This window comes from Geotrypetes seraphini, chromosome 1, assembly GCF_902459505.1.
Source record: "Geotrypetes seraphini chromosome 1, aGeoSer1.1, whole genome shotgun sequence".
In the NCBI taxonomy this organism is placed as follows: Eukaryota; Metazoa; Chordata; class Amphibia; order Gymnophiona; family Dermophiidae; genus Geotrypetes; species Geotrypetes seraphini.
In genome coordinates, this window is record NC_047084.1 from 295,740,066 (window position 1) to 295,757,242 (window position 17,177).

The following is a 17,177-nucleotide window of genomic DNA, read 5'->3' on the forward strand; positions in this document are numbered from 1 at the left end:
CAGAACCCACAAGGAAAAAGCGATTCTGGATCTGGCTCAGAAATGGAGAGAGTATCTCTAATGTTTGAGTGGGTGCCCACCTGGGAAGTAGTGATCATCAAACAATTTGGTTTGATATAACAGCTAAAGTAGAGGGTGGCCACACAAAACTCAAAAGTCCTGGATTTCAAACATACAGACTTTAGTAAAATGGGAGAGAACCTGAAAGAAGAGCTGTTAGGATTAGAGGACATAAGAGAGGTGGAAAAACAGTGGTCTACCGTATTTTCACGCAAATAACACGCACCCGTATAAAACGCGCACACGTGTATAGCGCGCAGAAATCACGATGATAAGCACAAAAACTTTGGTATAACGCGCTCACGATTATACCGCGCATGCTGCCCGACTCTCCGTTCACCCCCCTGACTTCCGTGCACTGCCCCGCCTCTCCGTGCGCTGTCCCGACTCTCCGTTCACCCCCCCTGACTTCCGTGCACTGCCCCGCCTCTCCGTGCGCTGTCCCGACTCTCCGTTCACCCCCCTGACTTCCGTGCACTGCCCCGCCTCTCCGTGCGCTGTCCCGACTCTCCGTTCACCCCCCCCTGACTTCCGTGCACTGCCCCGCCTCTCCGTGCGCTGTCCCGACTCTCCGTTCACCCCCCCTGACTTCCGTGCACTGCCCCGCCTCTCCGTGCGCTGTCCCGACTCTCCGTTCACCCCCCCTGACTTCCGTGCACTGCCCCGCCTCTCCGTGCGCTGTCCCGACTCTCCGTTCACCCCCCCTGACTTCCGTGCACTGCCCTGACTTTCCGTGCGCTGTCCCGACTCTCCGTTCACCCCCCTGACTTCCGTGCACTGCCCCGCCTCTCCGTGCGCTGTCCCGACTCTCCGTTCACCCCCCCCCGACGTCCGATTCATCCCCCCCCCCCGGCAGGACCATTCGCACCCCCACACCGAAGGACCGCCGACTCCCCGACAATATCGGGCCAGGAGGGAGCCCAAACCCTCCTGGCCACGGCGACCCCCTACCCCCACCCCGCACTACATTACGGGCAGGAGGGATCCCAGGCCCTCCTGCCCTCGACGCAAACCCCCCTCTCCCCCAACGACCGCCCCCCCCCAAGAACCTCCGACCGCCCCCCCAGCCGACCCGCGACCCCCCTGGCGACCCCCACGACGCCCCCACCCCCCTTCCCCGTACCTTTGGTAGTTGGGCCAGAAGGGAGCCCAAACCCTCCTGGCCACGGCGACCCCCTAACCCCACCCCGCACTACATTACGGGCAGGAGGGATCCCAGGCCCTCCTGCCCTCGACGCAAACCCCCCTCCCCCCCAACGACCGTCCCCCCCCAAGAACCTCCGACCGCCCCCCCAGCCGACCCGCGACCCCCCTGGCCGACCCCCACGACCCCCCCACCCCCCTTCCCCGTACCTTTGGAAGTTGGCCGGACAGACGGGAGCCAAACCCGCCTGTCCGGCAGGCAGCCAACGAAGGAATGAGGCCGGATTGGCCCATCCGTCCTAAAGCTCCGCCTACTGGTGGGGCCTAAGGCGCGTGGGCCAATCAGAATAGGCCCTGGAGCCTTAGGTCCCACCTGGGGGCGCGGCCTGAGGCACATGGGCCCAACCCGACCATGTGCCTCAGGCCGCGCCCCCAGGTGGGACCTAAGGCTCCAGGGCCTATTCTGATTGGCCCACGCGCCTTAGGCCCCACCAGTAGGCGGAGCTTTAGGACGGATGGGCCAATCCGGCCTCATTCCTTCGTTGGCTGCCTGCCGGACAGGCGGGTTTGGCTCCCGTCTGTCCGGCCAACTTCCAAAGGTACGGGGAAGGGGTGTGGGGGGGTCGTGGGGGTCGGCCAGGGGGGCCGCGGGTCGGCTGGGGGGGCGGTCGGAGGCTCGTGGGGGGGGACGGTCGTTGGGGGGGAGGGGGGTTTGCGTCGAGGGCAGGAGGGCCTGGGATCCCTCCTGCCCGTAATGTAGTGCGGGGTGGGGTTAGGGGGTCGCCGTGGCCAGGAGGGTTTGGGCTCCCTTCTGGCCCGATATTGTCGGGAAGTCGGCGGTCCTTCGGGGTGGGGGTGCGAGTGGTCCTGCCGGGGGGGGGGGATGTATCGGACGTCGGGGAGTCGGCCGGGCAAGAGGGCTTGGGCTCCCTCTTGCTCCGATCGTGGATGCGGGTGCGGGTGGGAGCGCGTGCGAGTGGTCGTTCGGGGTGGGGGTGCGAGTGGTCCTGCTGGGGGGGTGAATCGGGCGTCGGGCGGGGTGGGAACTATGTTTTAAAACTTTCGTATACCGCGCTCACGCATATAACGCGCGAGGGGTATGCGCGGTAGGTAAAAACGCGTATAACGCGCGCGTTATATGCGTGAAAATACGGTAATTAACAGGAGCAATAAAAATGGCTACTGACCTTTATGTGAAGAAAATAAGAGAAAAAGGAACCCAATATGGTTCTCCAAACTAGTGGCATAGAAAATAAATGCAAAAGATTTGGCGTTTGTGAAATATTTAAAAAAAACTCAATAAGAGGTGAACAGAAAAGACTACCAGAAAAGCTGAAAGAAGCCAAGAGAGAGATACATTTGGCAAAAGCAGAAGAGCAAATGGCTAAAAATGTAAAAAAAAGGGAGCAGTTACCGGACTGGAGGAGAGTTGTGGGGTGACCTGTTGCTGGTCCCGGATTCCAACAGCGGCGGCTTCTCTTCCTGTTTAGCGGCGCAGTCAGGCATTCACAGAGACGGACCCCTGACGTCACTGGGTCCGTCTCCAACATCGTAAAAAGCAGCCGCTGCTGTAGTAGTACTGGGAGCAGTTACCGGACTGGAGGAGAGTTGTGGGGTGACCCGTTGCTGGTCCCGGATTCCAACAGCGGCGGCTTCTCCTCCTGTTTAGCGGCGCAGTCAGGCATTCACAGAGACGGACCCCTGACGTCACTGGGTCCGTCTCCAACATCGTAAAAAGCAGCCGCTGCTGTAGTAGTACTGGGAGCAGTTACCGGACTGGAGGAGAGTTGTGGGGTGACCCGTTGCTGGTCCCGGATTCCAACAGCGGCGGCTTCTCTTCCTGTTTAGCGGCGCAGTCAGGCATTCACAGAGACAGACCCCTGACGTCACTGGGTCCGTCTCCAACATCGTAAAAAGCAGCCGCTGCTGCGGTTGCGGCCGCAGCCGCGCGGGCCCCTTGGGAGCCCTTTAGGAGCCACGTGGAGTCCAGGAGCCGATAGTGGGCAACTTTCATTTGGGGCACATAGACCCGGCTTGGATCCTGCTCCCTATTATTGGATCTAAGATGTTTATCCCATGTCTGCTGCAGTGAGGACGTCGTTGAAGTTTTTCTTTTCTTAATAATGCCGAAAAGACGAGGAAGGAATACCGGAGGAGCCTCCCGGCGACCCTTAACCCCAGTGGTTACCATTGATGATTTTCTCCGACGCCTACAACGGGAACAAGAAGGGTCAGGTCCTAGCTCATTGGGGATACCACCGGAGAGTAGTGCGGTGGGTTCCCCTGAGCATGATATCACTCTTAGCCCCGACGTTAGGACGCCACCCCTTCAACCGACGCCGCAAGCTGCCAGCTCCCCACGGGACCAGAATCCACCTGAGGAGGTGGGTTTTTCTTTGTCCACAGAGGCTAGTATGGAGGGCTCGCCGAATATGACAACGCAGAGTGGAATGATCTCTCTGCAAGGACTTGCGACCGGGACAACAGAGGTTGGGGGAATACAAGACGTCACTGAGGTAAAGCTAATTTCAGAACATTTAGATACTACACCATTACAACTTTTTTCACCTACAAAACCTCCTACAATCACACTCGAAGCATTATGGGACTTGGTGGTGAATTTGGGGAATTCCTTAAATCCTCAAATAAAAAGTTTGGATAAAGAATTAAAAGAACAAAAGGAAGAAATAAAAGTTTTAAAGCAGGATATGTTACAATTTAAAACAGAGACACAAAATACAAATAAGGAGCTAATGCTATTGAAACAAAATCAAGATATGTTGGTTAAAGATAATATATTACTCAAGAAGAAGTTGGAAGTACAGGAGAATAATGGTCGAATAAATAATTTGAGATTTATAAATTTTCCAAAGATCCTGTCAACTTCTCCTAGAGAAATGGTGAAAAGATATTTTATGGAAATTTTGGAAATTCCTGAAAACTCCTTACCTCCTCTTACAAGAGTGTATTACCTACCTGCTAAGCCCCAATTCAAAGAAGAAAACATTGAGGAACCCCGGGAGAGGTCATTGGACATTTCGGCAATACTGGAACAATCAGATAGAGAGCTGGCTGTTCCAGCTACTCTCTTATTGTCTGTTGCTTTGGCTCCAGACAAGGATTGGATATTAAAACTTTTCTTTAAAAATAGGTCCAAAGACTTCCTGGGGCAGCACATTCAGATTTTCCCTGATGTCTCTAGAGAGACTCAAAAAAGAAGGAAAGAATTTTTAATTCTAAAACCTGGAGTGACTCAATTAGGGGGTAGTTTTTTCTTGAGATATCCATGTAAATGTGTAGTTAGATATTTATCATTGAAGTATATATTTACAGAGCCATCTCAACTGATTAGTTTTCTCTCAATGAAACGTCTTGAAAAAGGAATAACAACGTCCATGGGAAATTAGCTCCCTGCACTTTAGTCAGACAAGGATTTTTCTTACTTAATTAATTTGAATTATATATGTTCTGCTCTTAATAGTGGATCCAATAATATTGAGGACTAGTGTGAGATCAGCTAGATTAGTATTTCCTTGTAGTAAATATCAATTTTGGAATTTTAGTTTAATATGTTGTTTGATCTCACTTTACTGTACAAGATGTATATGCTTGGAAATATTGTAAAATTTTATAAATAAAATAATAAAAAAAAAAAATGTAAAAAAAAATAAAAGAGAGCCATAACTTTTTTCAGATATATTGAAGAAAAGGAAGAAGATGAAAAATGGAATTGTAAGACTAAAATGTGCTATGAACCGATATGTGGAGAGTGATATGGCGCAGCCTAGTTATATGGGACAGCCTATGTACGGACTTTACATCATCCCCCCACCCCCGGTAACTTTAGCGAAGCCCCCTGGATGGCAGACAGTGAATCTCCAGCGGTGCAGGGCAGCCGCGATCTCTTCGGCATCTGGCCTGCCCCCGCACCACTTGCTGAGTGACTGACATCAGTTCACGTGAGTCCTGCGAGACCTGACGTCGGCCATTCAGCAGGCGATGCGGGGGCAGGCTGGATGCCGAAGAGATTGCAGCTGCTCTGCACTGCTGGAGTTTCACAGTCTGCTGTCCAGGGGCCTCTGATAAAGGTACCGGGGGTGGGGGGAAGATGATGATAAAAGGCAGGGGAGGCACCAGAAGATAAGCCGTGGCTTACCTTCCGGTTTTTAAACATAGGCCGCCCTTTTCTGCGGCCTATATGCGGGGAAATACGGTACATATAAATAGGTGATACATAAATATATATAAACTCTAAAAGAGATGATATGCAAAACAAGCCATATGAGATTAAAAGAAAAAAAGATAAGACCAAATATGTATATATAAGATGAACCCTAAAAATCAAATATAGATATGTAAATGAGCCCTAAAAAATATAAAATAAAACGTCATAGACTGCTTTGCTTTTTCATCTCCTTCACTGTTGCTTTTGTGTTCTTCTTGGCAAACATTCAACCATGCACATGCACCCTCATAGTCCAGCATTTTCCCTCCTCTCTTCTCTGTTCTCCATCCTCATAGTCCAACTGTCTAGCATAGCTGCCCCTGAGCAGAGAATATGGTGTGGAGCCTTTAGATACCCAAACACTGTCCAGGTTTGCAGTATCCTGGTCTCTCTAAAGCCAACTATGGCAGAGGCAGGACTTGGCGTGGTGGGCCTTAAGCACACACAGATACTCGAAGGCTCATTGCTACTGTCTTGATCTTGCTGGTTCCATACTACCATTCAAATTCCTCCTGTCTTCTCTCCCCCCTCCAACTGTGACACTCCAGGCAAATGCCTGGCCCCCACCTAGTGAAAGGATCAGCCCTGATCATATAAAAGGCACAGGCTTGCTGTACACCTACTATTTTGTTCAGTATGTACTCTTGTAGAGTTTTATAAGAGCCATTTTCCATGTGTATTTAACATGTTTTACCTGCTACAAAAGCCTTTAAAATTACCCTTTTAGTTAGTGAATAGTCCACATTGACAATAAAGGGTAAAGGGAATGGAACTTGATATACCACTTTTTTTTCTGTGTGATTTATACAATCAAAGCGGTTTACATAGAACAATGAAGTGTTAAGTGACTTGCCCAAAGTCACAAGGAGCTGAAGTGGGAATCAAATTCTCAACCTTAGGGTGCTCAGGCAACTGCTCTATCTACTAGGTCACATTTCCACAACAATAATAGTGCTCACATTAAATAAATGTGTTAAATTGCATTAATGCACATCAGTGTGCATAAACCTTGGATTGCAAGTAACTTGGTTTGCAAGTGTTTTGCAAGACAAGCAAAACATTTGCTTAAATTTTAGCTTGATATACAAGCAATGTCTTGCAATACAAGTACCGTATTTTCACGCATATAACGCGCGCGTTATACGCGTTTTTACCTACCGCGCATACCCCTCGCGCGTTATATGCGTGAGCGCGGTATACAAAAGTTTTAAAACATAGTTCCCACCCCCGCCCGACGCCCGATTCACCCCCCCAGCAGGACCGCTCGCACCCCCATCCCGAACGACCGCTCGCACGCGCTCCCACCCGCACCCGCATCCACGATCGGAGCAAGAGGGAGCCCAAGCCCTCTTGCCCGGCCGACTCCCCGACGTCCGATACATCCCCCCCCCGGCAGGACCACTCGCACCCCCACCCCGAAGGACCGCCGACTTCCCGACAATATCGGGCCAGAAGGGAGCCCAAACCCACCTGGCCACGGCGACCCCCTAACCCCACCCCGCACTACATTACGGGCAGGAGGGATCCCAGGCCCTCCTGCCCTCGACGCAAACCCCCCTCCCTCCAACGATCGCCCCCCCCCAAGAACCTCCGACCGCCCCCCCCAGCCGACCCGCGACCCCCCTGGCGACCCCCACGACCCCCCACCCCCCTTCCCCGTACCTTTGGTAGTTGGGCCAGAAGGGAGCCCAAACCCTCCTGGCCACGGCGACCCCCTAACCCCACCCCGCACTACATTACGGGCAGGAGGGATCCCAGGCCCTCCTGCCCTCGACGCAAACCCCCCTCCCCCCAACGACCGCCCCCCCCCAAGAACCTCCGACCGCCCCCCAGCCGACCCGCGATCCCCCTGGCGACCCCCACGACCCCCCCACCCCCCTTCCCCGTACCTTTGGTAGTTGGCCGGACAGACGGGAGCCAAACCCGCCTGTCCGGCAGGCAGCCAACGAAGGAATGAGGCCGGATTGGCCCATCCATCCTAAAGCTCCGCCTACTGGTGGGACCTAAGGCGCGTGGGCCAATCAGAATAGGCCCTGGAGCCTTAGGTCCCACCTGGGGGCGCGGCCTGAGGCACATGGGCCCAACCCGACCATGTGCCTCAGGCCGCGCCCCCAGGTGGGACCTAAGGCTCCAGGGCCTATTCTGATTGGCCCACGCGCCTTAGGCCCCACCAGTAGGCGGAGCTTTAGGATGGATGGGCCAATCCGGCCTCATTCCTTCGTTGGCTGCCTGCCGGACAGGCGGGTTTGGCTCCCGTCTGTCCGGCCAACTACCAAAGGTACGGGGAAGGGGGGTGGGGGGGTCGTGGGGGTCGCCAGGGGGGTCGCGGGTCGGCTGGGGGGGCGGTCGGAGGTTCTTGGGGGGGGCGGTCGTTGGGGGGGGGGGGGGGTTTGCGGCGAGGGCAGGAGGGCCTGGGATCCCTCCTGCCCGTAATGTAGTGCGGGGTGGGGTTAGGGGGTCGCCGTGGCCAGGAGGGTTTGGGCTCCCTTCTGGCCCAACTACCAAAGGTACGGGGAAGGGGGGTGGGGGGGTCGTCAGGGGGATCGCGGGTCGGCTGGGGGGCGGTCGGAGGTTCTTGGGGGGGGGGCGGTGGTTGGGGGGAGGGGGGTTTGCGTCGAGGGCAGGAGGGCCTGGGATCCCTCCTGCCCGTAATGTAGTGCGGGGTGGGGTTAGGGGGTCGCCGTGGCCAGGAGGATTTGAGCTCCCTCCTGGCCCGATATTGTTGGGGAGTCGGCGGTCCTTCGGGGGGAGGGATGTATCGGACGTCGGGGGGGGGGCATCAGGCTTTCAGGATGGGGACAGACCTTCAAGGGGGGACAGTGCACGGAAGTCAGGGGGGGTGAATGGAGAGTCGGGACAGCGCACGGAAAGTCAGGGCAGTGCACGGAAGTCAGGGGGGGGTGAACGGAGAGTCGGGACAGCGCACGGAAAGTCAGGGCAGTGCACGGAAGTCAGGGGGGGTGAACGGAGAGTCGGGACAGCGCACGGAGAGGCGGGGCAGTGCACGGAAGTCAGGGGGGGGTGAACGGAGAGTCGGGCAGCATGCGCGGTATAATCGTGAGCGCGTTATACCAAAGTTTTTGTGCTTATCATCGTGATTTCTGCGCGCTATACACGTGTGCGCGTTTTATACGGGTGCGTGTTATTTGCGTGAAAATACGGTATATACAGTATACACACATCACAACTGAGCCGATGGTTCTTCTCCCTCTGACACTGCGGAAGTGTAGTGAGCGTTCTAAATGAGTGAGGTCTTGCAATTTAAGTACGTATAGTATTTTGTATTAAAGTTTATGGGTTGTGAAACGAATCGTCTTGAGTTTCCGTTATTTCCTATGAGGAAATTCGCTTTGATATATGAGTGCTTTGGATTACAAGCATGCTTCTGAAACGAATTATGCTCGCAAGCCAAGGTTTGACTGTATTAGTAAATCTAACCCTAAGTTTTGTACTTGAGGCAAGCCCACATTAAGGGCTCCTTTTACTAAGCTGCGCTAGCGGTTTTAACGTGCGCTGCATTGCCGCCCGCTAGATGCTAACATCACCCTTGAGCTGGCGTTAGTTCTTGGCTCATAGCACGGGGGGCAGCATGCGCTAATCTGCAGTGCGCGCTAAAAACGCTAACGCAGCTTAGTAAAAGGAGCCCAAAGTGACTTAGAGCTACAAGGAGAGTTAGTGAGGAAGTGAAATCTTGTTTCCCTAGATCCCACTCACTGCATTAACTAGCAGGCTGCTCCACTCAAAAGAACTTGCTTGGTAAAATAGCCACAAGCTTGAAGGCATGGGCAATAGATGCTTGCCTCTTTATTAAAGAAACTGACAAATTGGAAGCTAGAATATCCCTAGCTAAACAAAATCAAAACCTTTTACATTTAATTTTCTTAAAGATAAGGTCTGTATAGAATGACTATATGGAACCCTCAACAGTTTTCTTTCTTTTTGATTGTACTGAATTAATACTTGCCTTTCTGTGCTACAGTTTACTCTGAGTGCCTTGGACTGCATGGCAGTAGAAGTGGGAAGACTCCGAGCCTTTTTGCAGGTGAGCAGAAGCTTGAAATGTCCCAGGATTCTCTCAGTCTATGGTCAGTTACTAAATAATTTAGGTAGCCTTTTGATTGGACTAATTTCATTGAGAGTTCTTTGGACATTGTTTCTTAGACTACCCTCCTTGTCATATTCTCTACTAAGAAGGATTTGATTGTTTAAAAAGAAAGATGTTTTGTGATCAGAGAATTCAGACTTTCCCAGATGTGGCTTGGGCTACACAGTTAAAGAGGAAATTATTTCTTGGTTTGAAACCAGGGTGACAGCAGTGGGAGGTACTTTTTGAAGATCCTGTGTAAATGTTTTGTAACTTGGCAAGGGAAACTGTTTGTTTTCTTTGAACCAACACAATTGGAAGGGTTTCTTCTGGATAAGTTGTAAGTGGTTTTCTGGGGAATACAATTTTGAGAAATGTAGGTGCCCATTTGCTAAGCTGTAGTAAGAAATGGCCTTTCACATCTTTTTCCCATACACTAAGGCCATTTTTACTACGACCATGAAAAGGGGCTGGTTTCCATTTTTTCCCAATATATGGCCATGTGTTAATGTTAGCATTAGCATGTGACCATTAAAAATAAATAATTGCCGTAGGAGTACTTATCGCCACCTATTTAGGAGGTGGTAAAGACACCCATGTTAACTGTGTGCTAACCAGTTAGCACACAGTAAAGTAGATGCACTAACTCAGGGGTAGGGAACTCCGGTCCTCGAGAGCCGTATTCCAGTCGGGTTTTCAGGATTTCCCCAATGAATATGCATGAGATCTATTTGCATGCACTGCTTTCAATGCATATTCATTGGGGAAATCCTGAAAACCCGACTGGAATACGGCTCTCGAGGACCGGAGTTCCCTACCCCTGCACTAACTGATTAGCACACACTCACTTTCTACCCTTGACAATGCCCCATCAAAAAAAGTAACCACCACGCACTTAACGCATGCACATGCCAAAACTAGAGCGGAATACTTTATCACATCTCCTGTTAGGCTATTTTTGCTGCACTAAGTGTGTTTAAGTGCTTAATGTAGATTAGTAAAAATTCCATAGTTAGGGCCTGTGAGATATCTCTTTCCTTGCAATGGGGGCTGTATCACCTTTAAATTTTCCTTGATTTGTTTCTTTTTTCATTTATCTTCTTGTTTACTATGGTGTAATTTCCTTAAGTTCTTTTTTTTTTTTTTTTCATCTTTATTCCTTTTTATTTCTTTCAACAAGTGTACAATATTATTACAAGTAATTCACATCACTCACTTGATATTCTTAAGCAATATTATTACACATGTTTTAATTCCCTCCACCCACCTCCCATCCCCTCCCCTATCAACAAAATATTTTATCCAAACATATACATACTTAGACTCTCCCTCCCCCCTATTTTTAATCCAAAAATCAAACTCAGTATATATTAATTACAGTATCCATTTACTTTCATGAATCCATAGGCAAATCATATTGATCTAGAAATTCCTTTAATTTGACTACTTCTTCAAAATTATAAGTTTTATTCTCATAAGGTACCCTCATAATAGCAGGGTATATTAATCCAAATCTTGCCCCCAATGCTCTAAGTTTAGGTCTTAAATCCAAAAGCTGTTTATCCCAGGACAAGCAGGCATGATATTCTCACATGTGGGTGACGTCATCTACGGAGCCCCGATGCGGAAGCATTTTCAAGCAAACTTGATTGAAGATTTAAGTTTGCTCTGCTGCTCCACGCATGCGTGCCTTCCTGCTCCACTAGGGGGTGCATCCCCTCGTGGTCTCCAGTTCAAAATTTTCCGCGAGCCTAGAAGCCGTGTTTCTCAGGCTCTGCCCCAACTAGCACCGCAATTTTTTCTTGTTTTTTCTCGATTAAGTCGCTGTGCGCGAATTCTTTACTTCTTTACTTGATTCCTGCTTTGTTTTCGACGACCCGGAGGCTTCCGGGTCCCCGTGGCCGCGTGGCTAATCGAGCCGCGGCTACTTTCGATTTAATGTCCCGGCCTTTGACCGGCTTTAAAAAGTGCACCCGGTGCGAGCGGCTTCTTTCTCTCACAGATCCGCATCGCCGGTGCATCCTCTGTCTGGGGGCGGCTCATCCAACCGACTCCTGCCCCCAGTGCGCTAATTTCCAAAACCGGGCCCTCCGCCGAAGAAAAGCCCGCATGGCGGACCTCTTCACTCCGGACCAACCCTCCACCTCGGCCCCGGCCTTGACCTCGGCCCCTGATACCTCGGCATCGCCTCGAGACTCGACCCCGAAGTCCTCGGGACAACAGAAAGCCTCGGCCCCGGGTAAGTCCCCTCTTCCCTCTTCAGGTTCTGTAACAGCGAAGAAGCCAGCCTCGGGGACGCATGGCAGAAGCCCCATGCTTACAGCCCCGACTAAGCCCTCCAAGCCTTCGGGCCGTGCCTCCACCACACGGGAATACTCTGATACGAGGTCGCCCCAGGTGGAGTGCACCGAGGCAATGGACATGCCTTCGATGCTGTCCGTGCCCATCTTCCAGGACCTACTCCGAGCGATGATCACGTCGGAGCTGTCCACTGCAATGGCCCAGTTTCAATCGACCTCGACCTCGAATGTGCCAGACCAGCCTGAGCCTCGCACCGAACAACCTCGAGGAAAGGTGCGCAATCCTCGCCGCATCCCATCCTCCTCGGACTCCTCGCCGAGACACCCGAGACGTTCCCCCTCCGCAGACCGCCGAGGGGCAAAACGTCGGGCTAAAATGACAGAAACCTCGAACCGCCGTACCTCCAAGAAGGCCCGAGGTTCACCAACCCTACGAGGCCGTTCTCCCACACCTCGTACGGGACCACTAAGGGTGGCTGAGTTATCACTCTCCAACCCGCGCATCCTCCGAACTCCCCCTCGGACGTATTCTCCGAGGGAGTCCGGATCGAGGTCACCGATCCGACATCGATCGGTACCCCTAACTCCGGCATCGTCTCCGATGGGCCCCTCGAGACGCCGAAGATCGACAACTCCGGAACACTCTCACAGTGCTTCCCCAGTCTCGGAGCATGGATCAGAGCATGAACCTCGATACTCGAGGGAAGCCTCCCTATCCTTCTCCACCCGACGAAGGTCTCGTTCCCCGACCCCGCACAGGGCCCTGGGGACATCTCGCCCATCCTTCACTCGCTTTGTCCAAGACATGGGCCACGCATTGGACTTAGACCTCCAGTCCGACTCCAGATACTCTAAGGAGTACCTGGCGGAGCTGGATATGCCATCACTGCCCAGAGAGTCCCTTCGCTTACCACCTAACCCGGTACTCCAACAGGCCTTCTTCAGGAACCTGGAGACCCCCTACATGGTCACGGCCGTACCCTCCAAAATGGAGGCCAAGTACCACACAGTACCTTACCCGGGATTCGAGCAACCACAGCTCTCCCACCAATCGCTACTAGTAGAATCCTCCTTGAAAAAGGCTCACCCGTCCCGGGTCTCAGCAGCGGTCCCCCCAGGCCGAGAAGGCCGAACCCTGGACAAGTTCGGCAGGAGACTATACCAAAACGCAATGATGGCCTCTAGGGTGCAAAGCTACACTTTCACCTTCACATCCTACCTCAAACACCTCATTGGACTATTGAGAGCCTTTGAGACTGACCTACCGGCCTCCCGGCAAGGAACGTTCGGCCTGCTTTTAGAGTCCCTCTCCAACCTGCGCCTTCATCTATTCCACGCGGCCTACGATGGCTTCGAACTCTCCTCCAGAGAAGCAGCCTTCGCTATCGCCATGTGCCGACTAGCTTGGCTGCGCCTGGTTGACATGGACCCCAACTTACAGGACCGGTTGGCTAACCTCCCCTGCGTGGGAAAGGAATTGTTCGATAACACTATCGAGGCGGCTACAAAACGCCTCTCCGAACATGAACGCTCGTTTGCCTCCCTTGTCCGGCAAAAGCCCAAACCGCCAGCAGCCAGGCCGTATAGGGCCCCTCCGCGCCGCTACCCACAAAAGTCCACCCCTGCTTTCTCGCGGCCCCCACCCAGGCGTCCGCAAGCCCACCACAGGGCCATGCCCAAGTCCCAACCGCCTGCGACCACCAAACCATCCCCGTCCTTTTGACGGGGCATGCGGAAGGGGGCGGGCCCCCTCCGCCATAGTCCCAGGCCTCCTTCCCATTGGGGGTCGACTCAAAGCCTTTTACCCCCGCTGGAAACAAATCACGTCGGACGCATGGGTCCTTGGCGTGATCTCATCAGGGTACTCTCTCAACTTTCGGGCCATTCCCCCGGACAACCCCCCAAGGAATTGCCCTCCCAACCGGACTCAGCTATCCCTACTCCTCTCCGAAGCTCGAGACCTGCTTCGCCTGAGAGCAGTGGAGAAGGTTCCCCCCGACCAACGGGGGAAGGGCTTCTACTCCCGTTACTTCCTGGTACTGAAAAAAAACGGGAGACCTACGCCCAATACTAGACTTGAGACGCCTCAACAAATTCCTGGTACGGGAAAAGTTTCGGATGCTCTCACTACCGACACTTTACCCCCTGATCGACGAGGGCGACTGGCTCTGCTCCCTCGATCTCAAAGAGGCGTACACACATGTCCCAGTGCACCCCGCTCACCGCAAGTTCTTGCGTTTTCAGGTAGGGGACTGGCACCTGCAATACCGAGTCCTCCCCTTCGGACTAGCATCATCACCTCGGGTCTTCACCAAGTGCCTCGTGGTGGTAGCGGCAACCTTACGTTCCCAGGGCCTCCAGGTATTCCCCTACCTGGACGACTGGCTAATCAAAGCCCCGTCCAGGGAAGGGGTTATCTCAGCGACCCAACAGACTATTACCTACCTACAAAGTCTGAGGTTCGAAATAAACTTCCCAAAATCTCAACTATGCCCCTCGCAGACCCTACAGTTCATCGGGGCCACGCTGGACACGGTTCGCCTCCGTTCCTTCCTCCCCCCTCCGCGCCTGGAGGCGTTAGTAAGTCTGAGCCGAAGGATCTCCCTGCTGACCTCGGTATCAGCTCGACAGATGATGACCCTCCTGGGCCACATGGCCTCCACCGTCCATGTCACACCCTTCGCCCGCCTCCATCTGAGAATCCCTCAATGGACCCTGGCGTCTCAATGGCGTCAAGACCGGGACCCGATCGACCGCTCCGTGACAGTGACTCCTTCATTGCAACGATCGCTCCGCTGGTGGGGCGACTCTTCAAATCTTTCCAAAGGTTTGCTCTTCCTCACCCCACCCCACAGCAAGGTACTCACCACGGACTCGTCGGAGTACGCTTGGGGAGCCCATCTGGACGGCCTACGCACCCAAGGAATGTGGTCAGCACAAGACCGTCGCTGCCACATCAACGTGCTAGAACTCCGGGCCATCTATCTCGCAGCTGTAGCCTTCCAACATCTGCTCCACGACCGAGTGGTTCTCATCCGAACCGACAACCAAGTAGCGATGTACTACATAAACAAACAAGGGGGGACAGGGTCTTGGCCCCTTTGTCGGGAAGCCCTGCGCCTCTGGAAATGGGCAATCTCCATCAACACCTTCCTCCGAGCGGTGTACATACAAGGAGAACAAAACTGCCTGGCGGACAGGCTCATCCGCCTCCTCCAGCCACATGAGTGGTCACTACACTCCCAGACCCTACGAGGGGTGTTCGAACGGTGGGGGACACCTCAAATAGACCTGTTCGCGTCCCCTCACAATCACAAGCTGCCTCTCTTCTGCTCCCGGATATACTCCCCGGACCGGCTCGAGGCCGACGCCTTCCTCCTCGACTGGGAGGGAAGGTTCCTATACGCATTCCCACCGTTTCCTCTGATACTGCAGACGCTTGTCCACCTGAAAACAGTACAAGCCACCCTGATCCTGATTGCCCCTCGCTGGCCACGCCAGCCGTGGTTTTCCCTACTACTTCAACTCAGTGTCAGAGATCCACTGCCTCTGCCTCTGTTTCCCTCTCTACTGTCACAGGGTCAGGGTTCACTGTTACATCCCAATCTTCAGTCTCTTCATCTGAATGCTTGGTTTCTCTCCCCCTGACTGCTCTCCCCGTGTCTCAATCAGTCAGGGAGATATTGGAGGCCTCTAGAAAAACCTCGACGAGAACCTGCTACTCCCAAAAGTGGACCAGATTCTCAACCTGGTGCTCCTCCCACAGCCAGGACCCGGTGTCGGTCCCCGTCCCCCTGGTCCTGGACTATCTACTTCAACTATCTCATTCCGGCCTAAAGACCAACTCCATTCGAGTACACCTCAGTGCGATTGCGGCCTTTCATCAGCCCCTGGAAGGGAAAGCCCTCTCGCTCCATCCCTTAGTCACTCGCTTCATGAAGGGTCTGCTGAACGTCCACCCCCCTCTCAAACCTCCCCCGGTGGTTTGGGACCTTAACGTGGTTCTGGCTCAACTAATGAAACCTCCATTTGAGCCACTAGACAAATGCCATCCAAAATTCCTCACTTGGAAGGTAATGTTCTTACTCGCGCTCACGTCCGCACTGCGGGTTAGTGAGCTACAAGCGCTGGTAGCGGACCCACCCTTCACGGTATTCCATCACGACAAGGTGGTACTCCACACCCATCCAAAGTTCCTACCTAAAGTAGTGTCTGATTTCCACCTCAATCAGTCCATCGTCCTACCCGTGTTTTTTCCCAAGCCCCACTCTCACCCCGGAGAAGTGGCGCTCCACACTCTTGACTGCAAAAGAGCGTTGGCCTTTTACCTCCAACGCACTCAGCCACACCGGAAAGTCCAACAACTGTTTCTGTCCTTCGACCCAAACCGGTTAGGCCACCCAGTTTCCAAACGCACCTTGTCCAACTGGTTGGCCGATTGCATCTCCTTTTGCTACGCTCAGGCTGGTCTCGCGCCGCATGGTCGAGTAACGGGACACAAAGTCCGAGCGATGGCAGCCTCCGTAGCGTTCCTCAGGTCCACACCTATCGAGGAAATCTGCAAGGCTGCCACGTGGTCTTCGATTCATACCTTCACCTCCCACTACTGCCTGGACTCCCTGTCCAGAAGCGACGGCCGGTTCGGCCAATCGGTATTGCGAAATCTATTTGCTTAAATTGCCAACTTCCCTCCATCCCTCTTCAGTAAGCTTGGAGGTCACCCACATGTGAGAATATCATGCCTGCTTGTCCTGGGATAAAGCACAGTTACTTACCGTAACAGGTGTTATCCAGGGACAGCAGGCATATATTCTCACAACCCACCCACCTCCCCGAGGTTGGCTTCTTGGCTAGTTAAGTGAACTGGAGACCACGAGGGGATGCACCCCCTAGTGGAGCAGGAAGGCACGCATGCGTGGAGCAGCAGAGCAAACTTAAATCTTCAATCAAGTTTGCTTGAAAATGCTTCCGCATCGGGGCTCCGTAGATGACGTCACCCACATGTGAGAATATATGCCTGCTGTCCCTGGATAACACCTGTTAGGGTAAGTAACTGTGCTTTTCTTCTGTATGCTGTAGCTTTTGCAAAGTCAGGCACTATAAAGATCTTAGAGTCCTGACATTTAAGATCCTTGTTTGCTTTAGCCAGCTTTATAATCTCTACCACCTGCTGATGTCTTAGCAGCTTAAAAATTAGTGGACGGGGACCTTTCTGGCTATTTGATCTTTTCATCGGTATCCGATGTGCTCTTTCTACCTCTAAAGGAAAAGAGCTTTTAAACGGTAAAATCTTTGGGATAAAATTAGTCACAAATTGAATAGGATCATTTTGTTCAATCCCCTCAGGTATCCCAATCAGACGCAG

General features: G+C 52.9%; 1 protein-coding gene across 3 annotated transcripts in view; it reads left to right on the forward strand.

Moving 5' to 3' along the window:
* The window catches only part of LOC117364549 (dynactin subunit 1-like), a 206,168-nt gene that overhangs the window by 131,475 nt on the left and 57,516 nt on the right, over positions 1 to 17,177 (forward strand). For all 3 annotated transcript variants that reach the window (XM_033953860.1, XM_033953839.1, XM_033953848.1), the window contains exon 17: positions 9,408 to 9,470. In XM_033953860.1, coding sequence (XP_033809751.1) covers positions 9,408 to 9,470 — 63 coding nt within the window. The remainder of the gene's footprint in view (positions 1 to 9,407; positions 9,471 to 17,177) is intronic.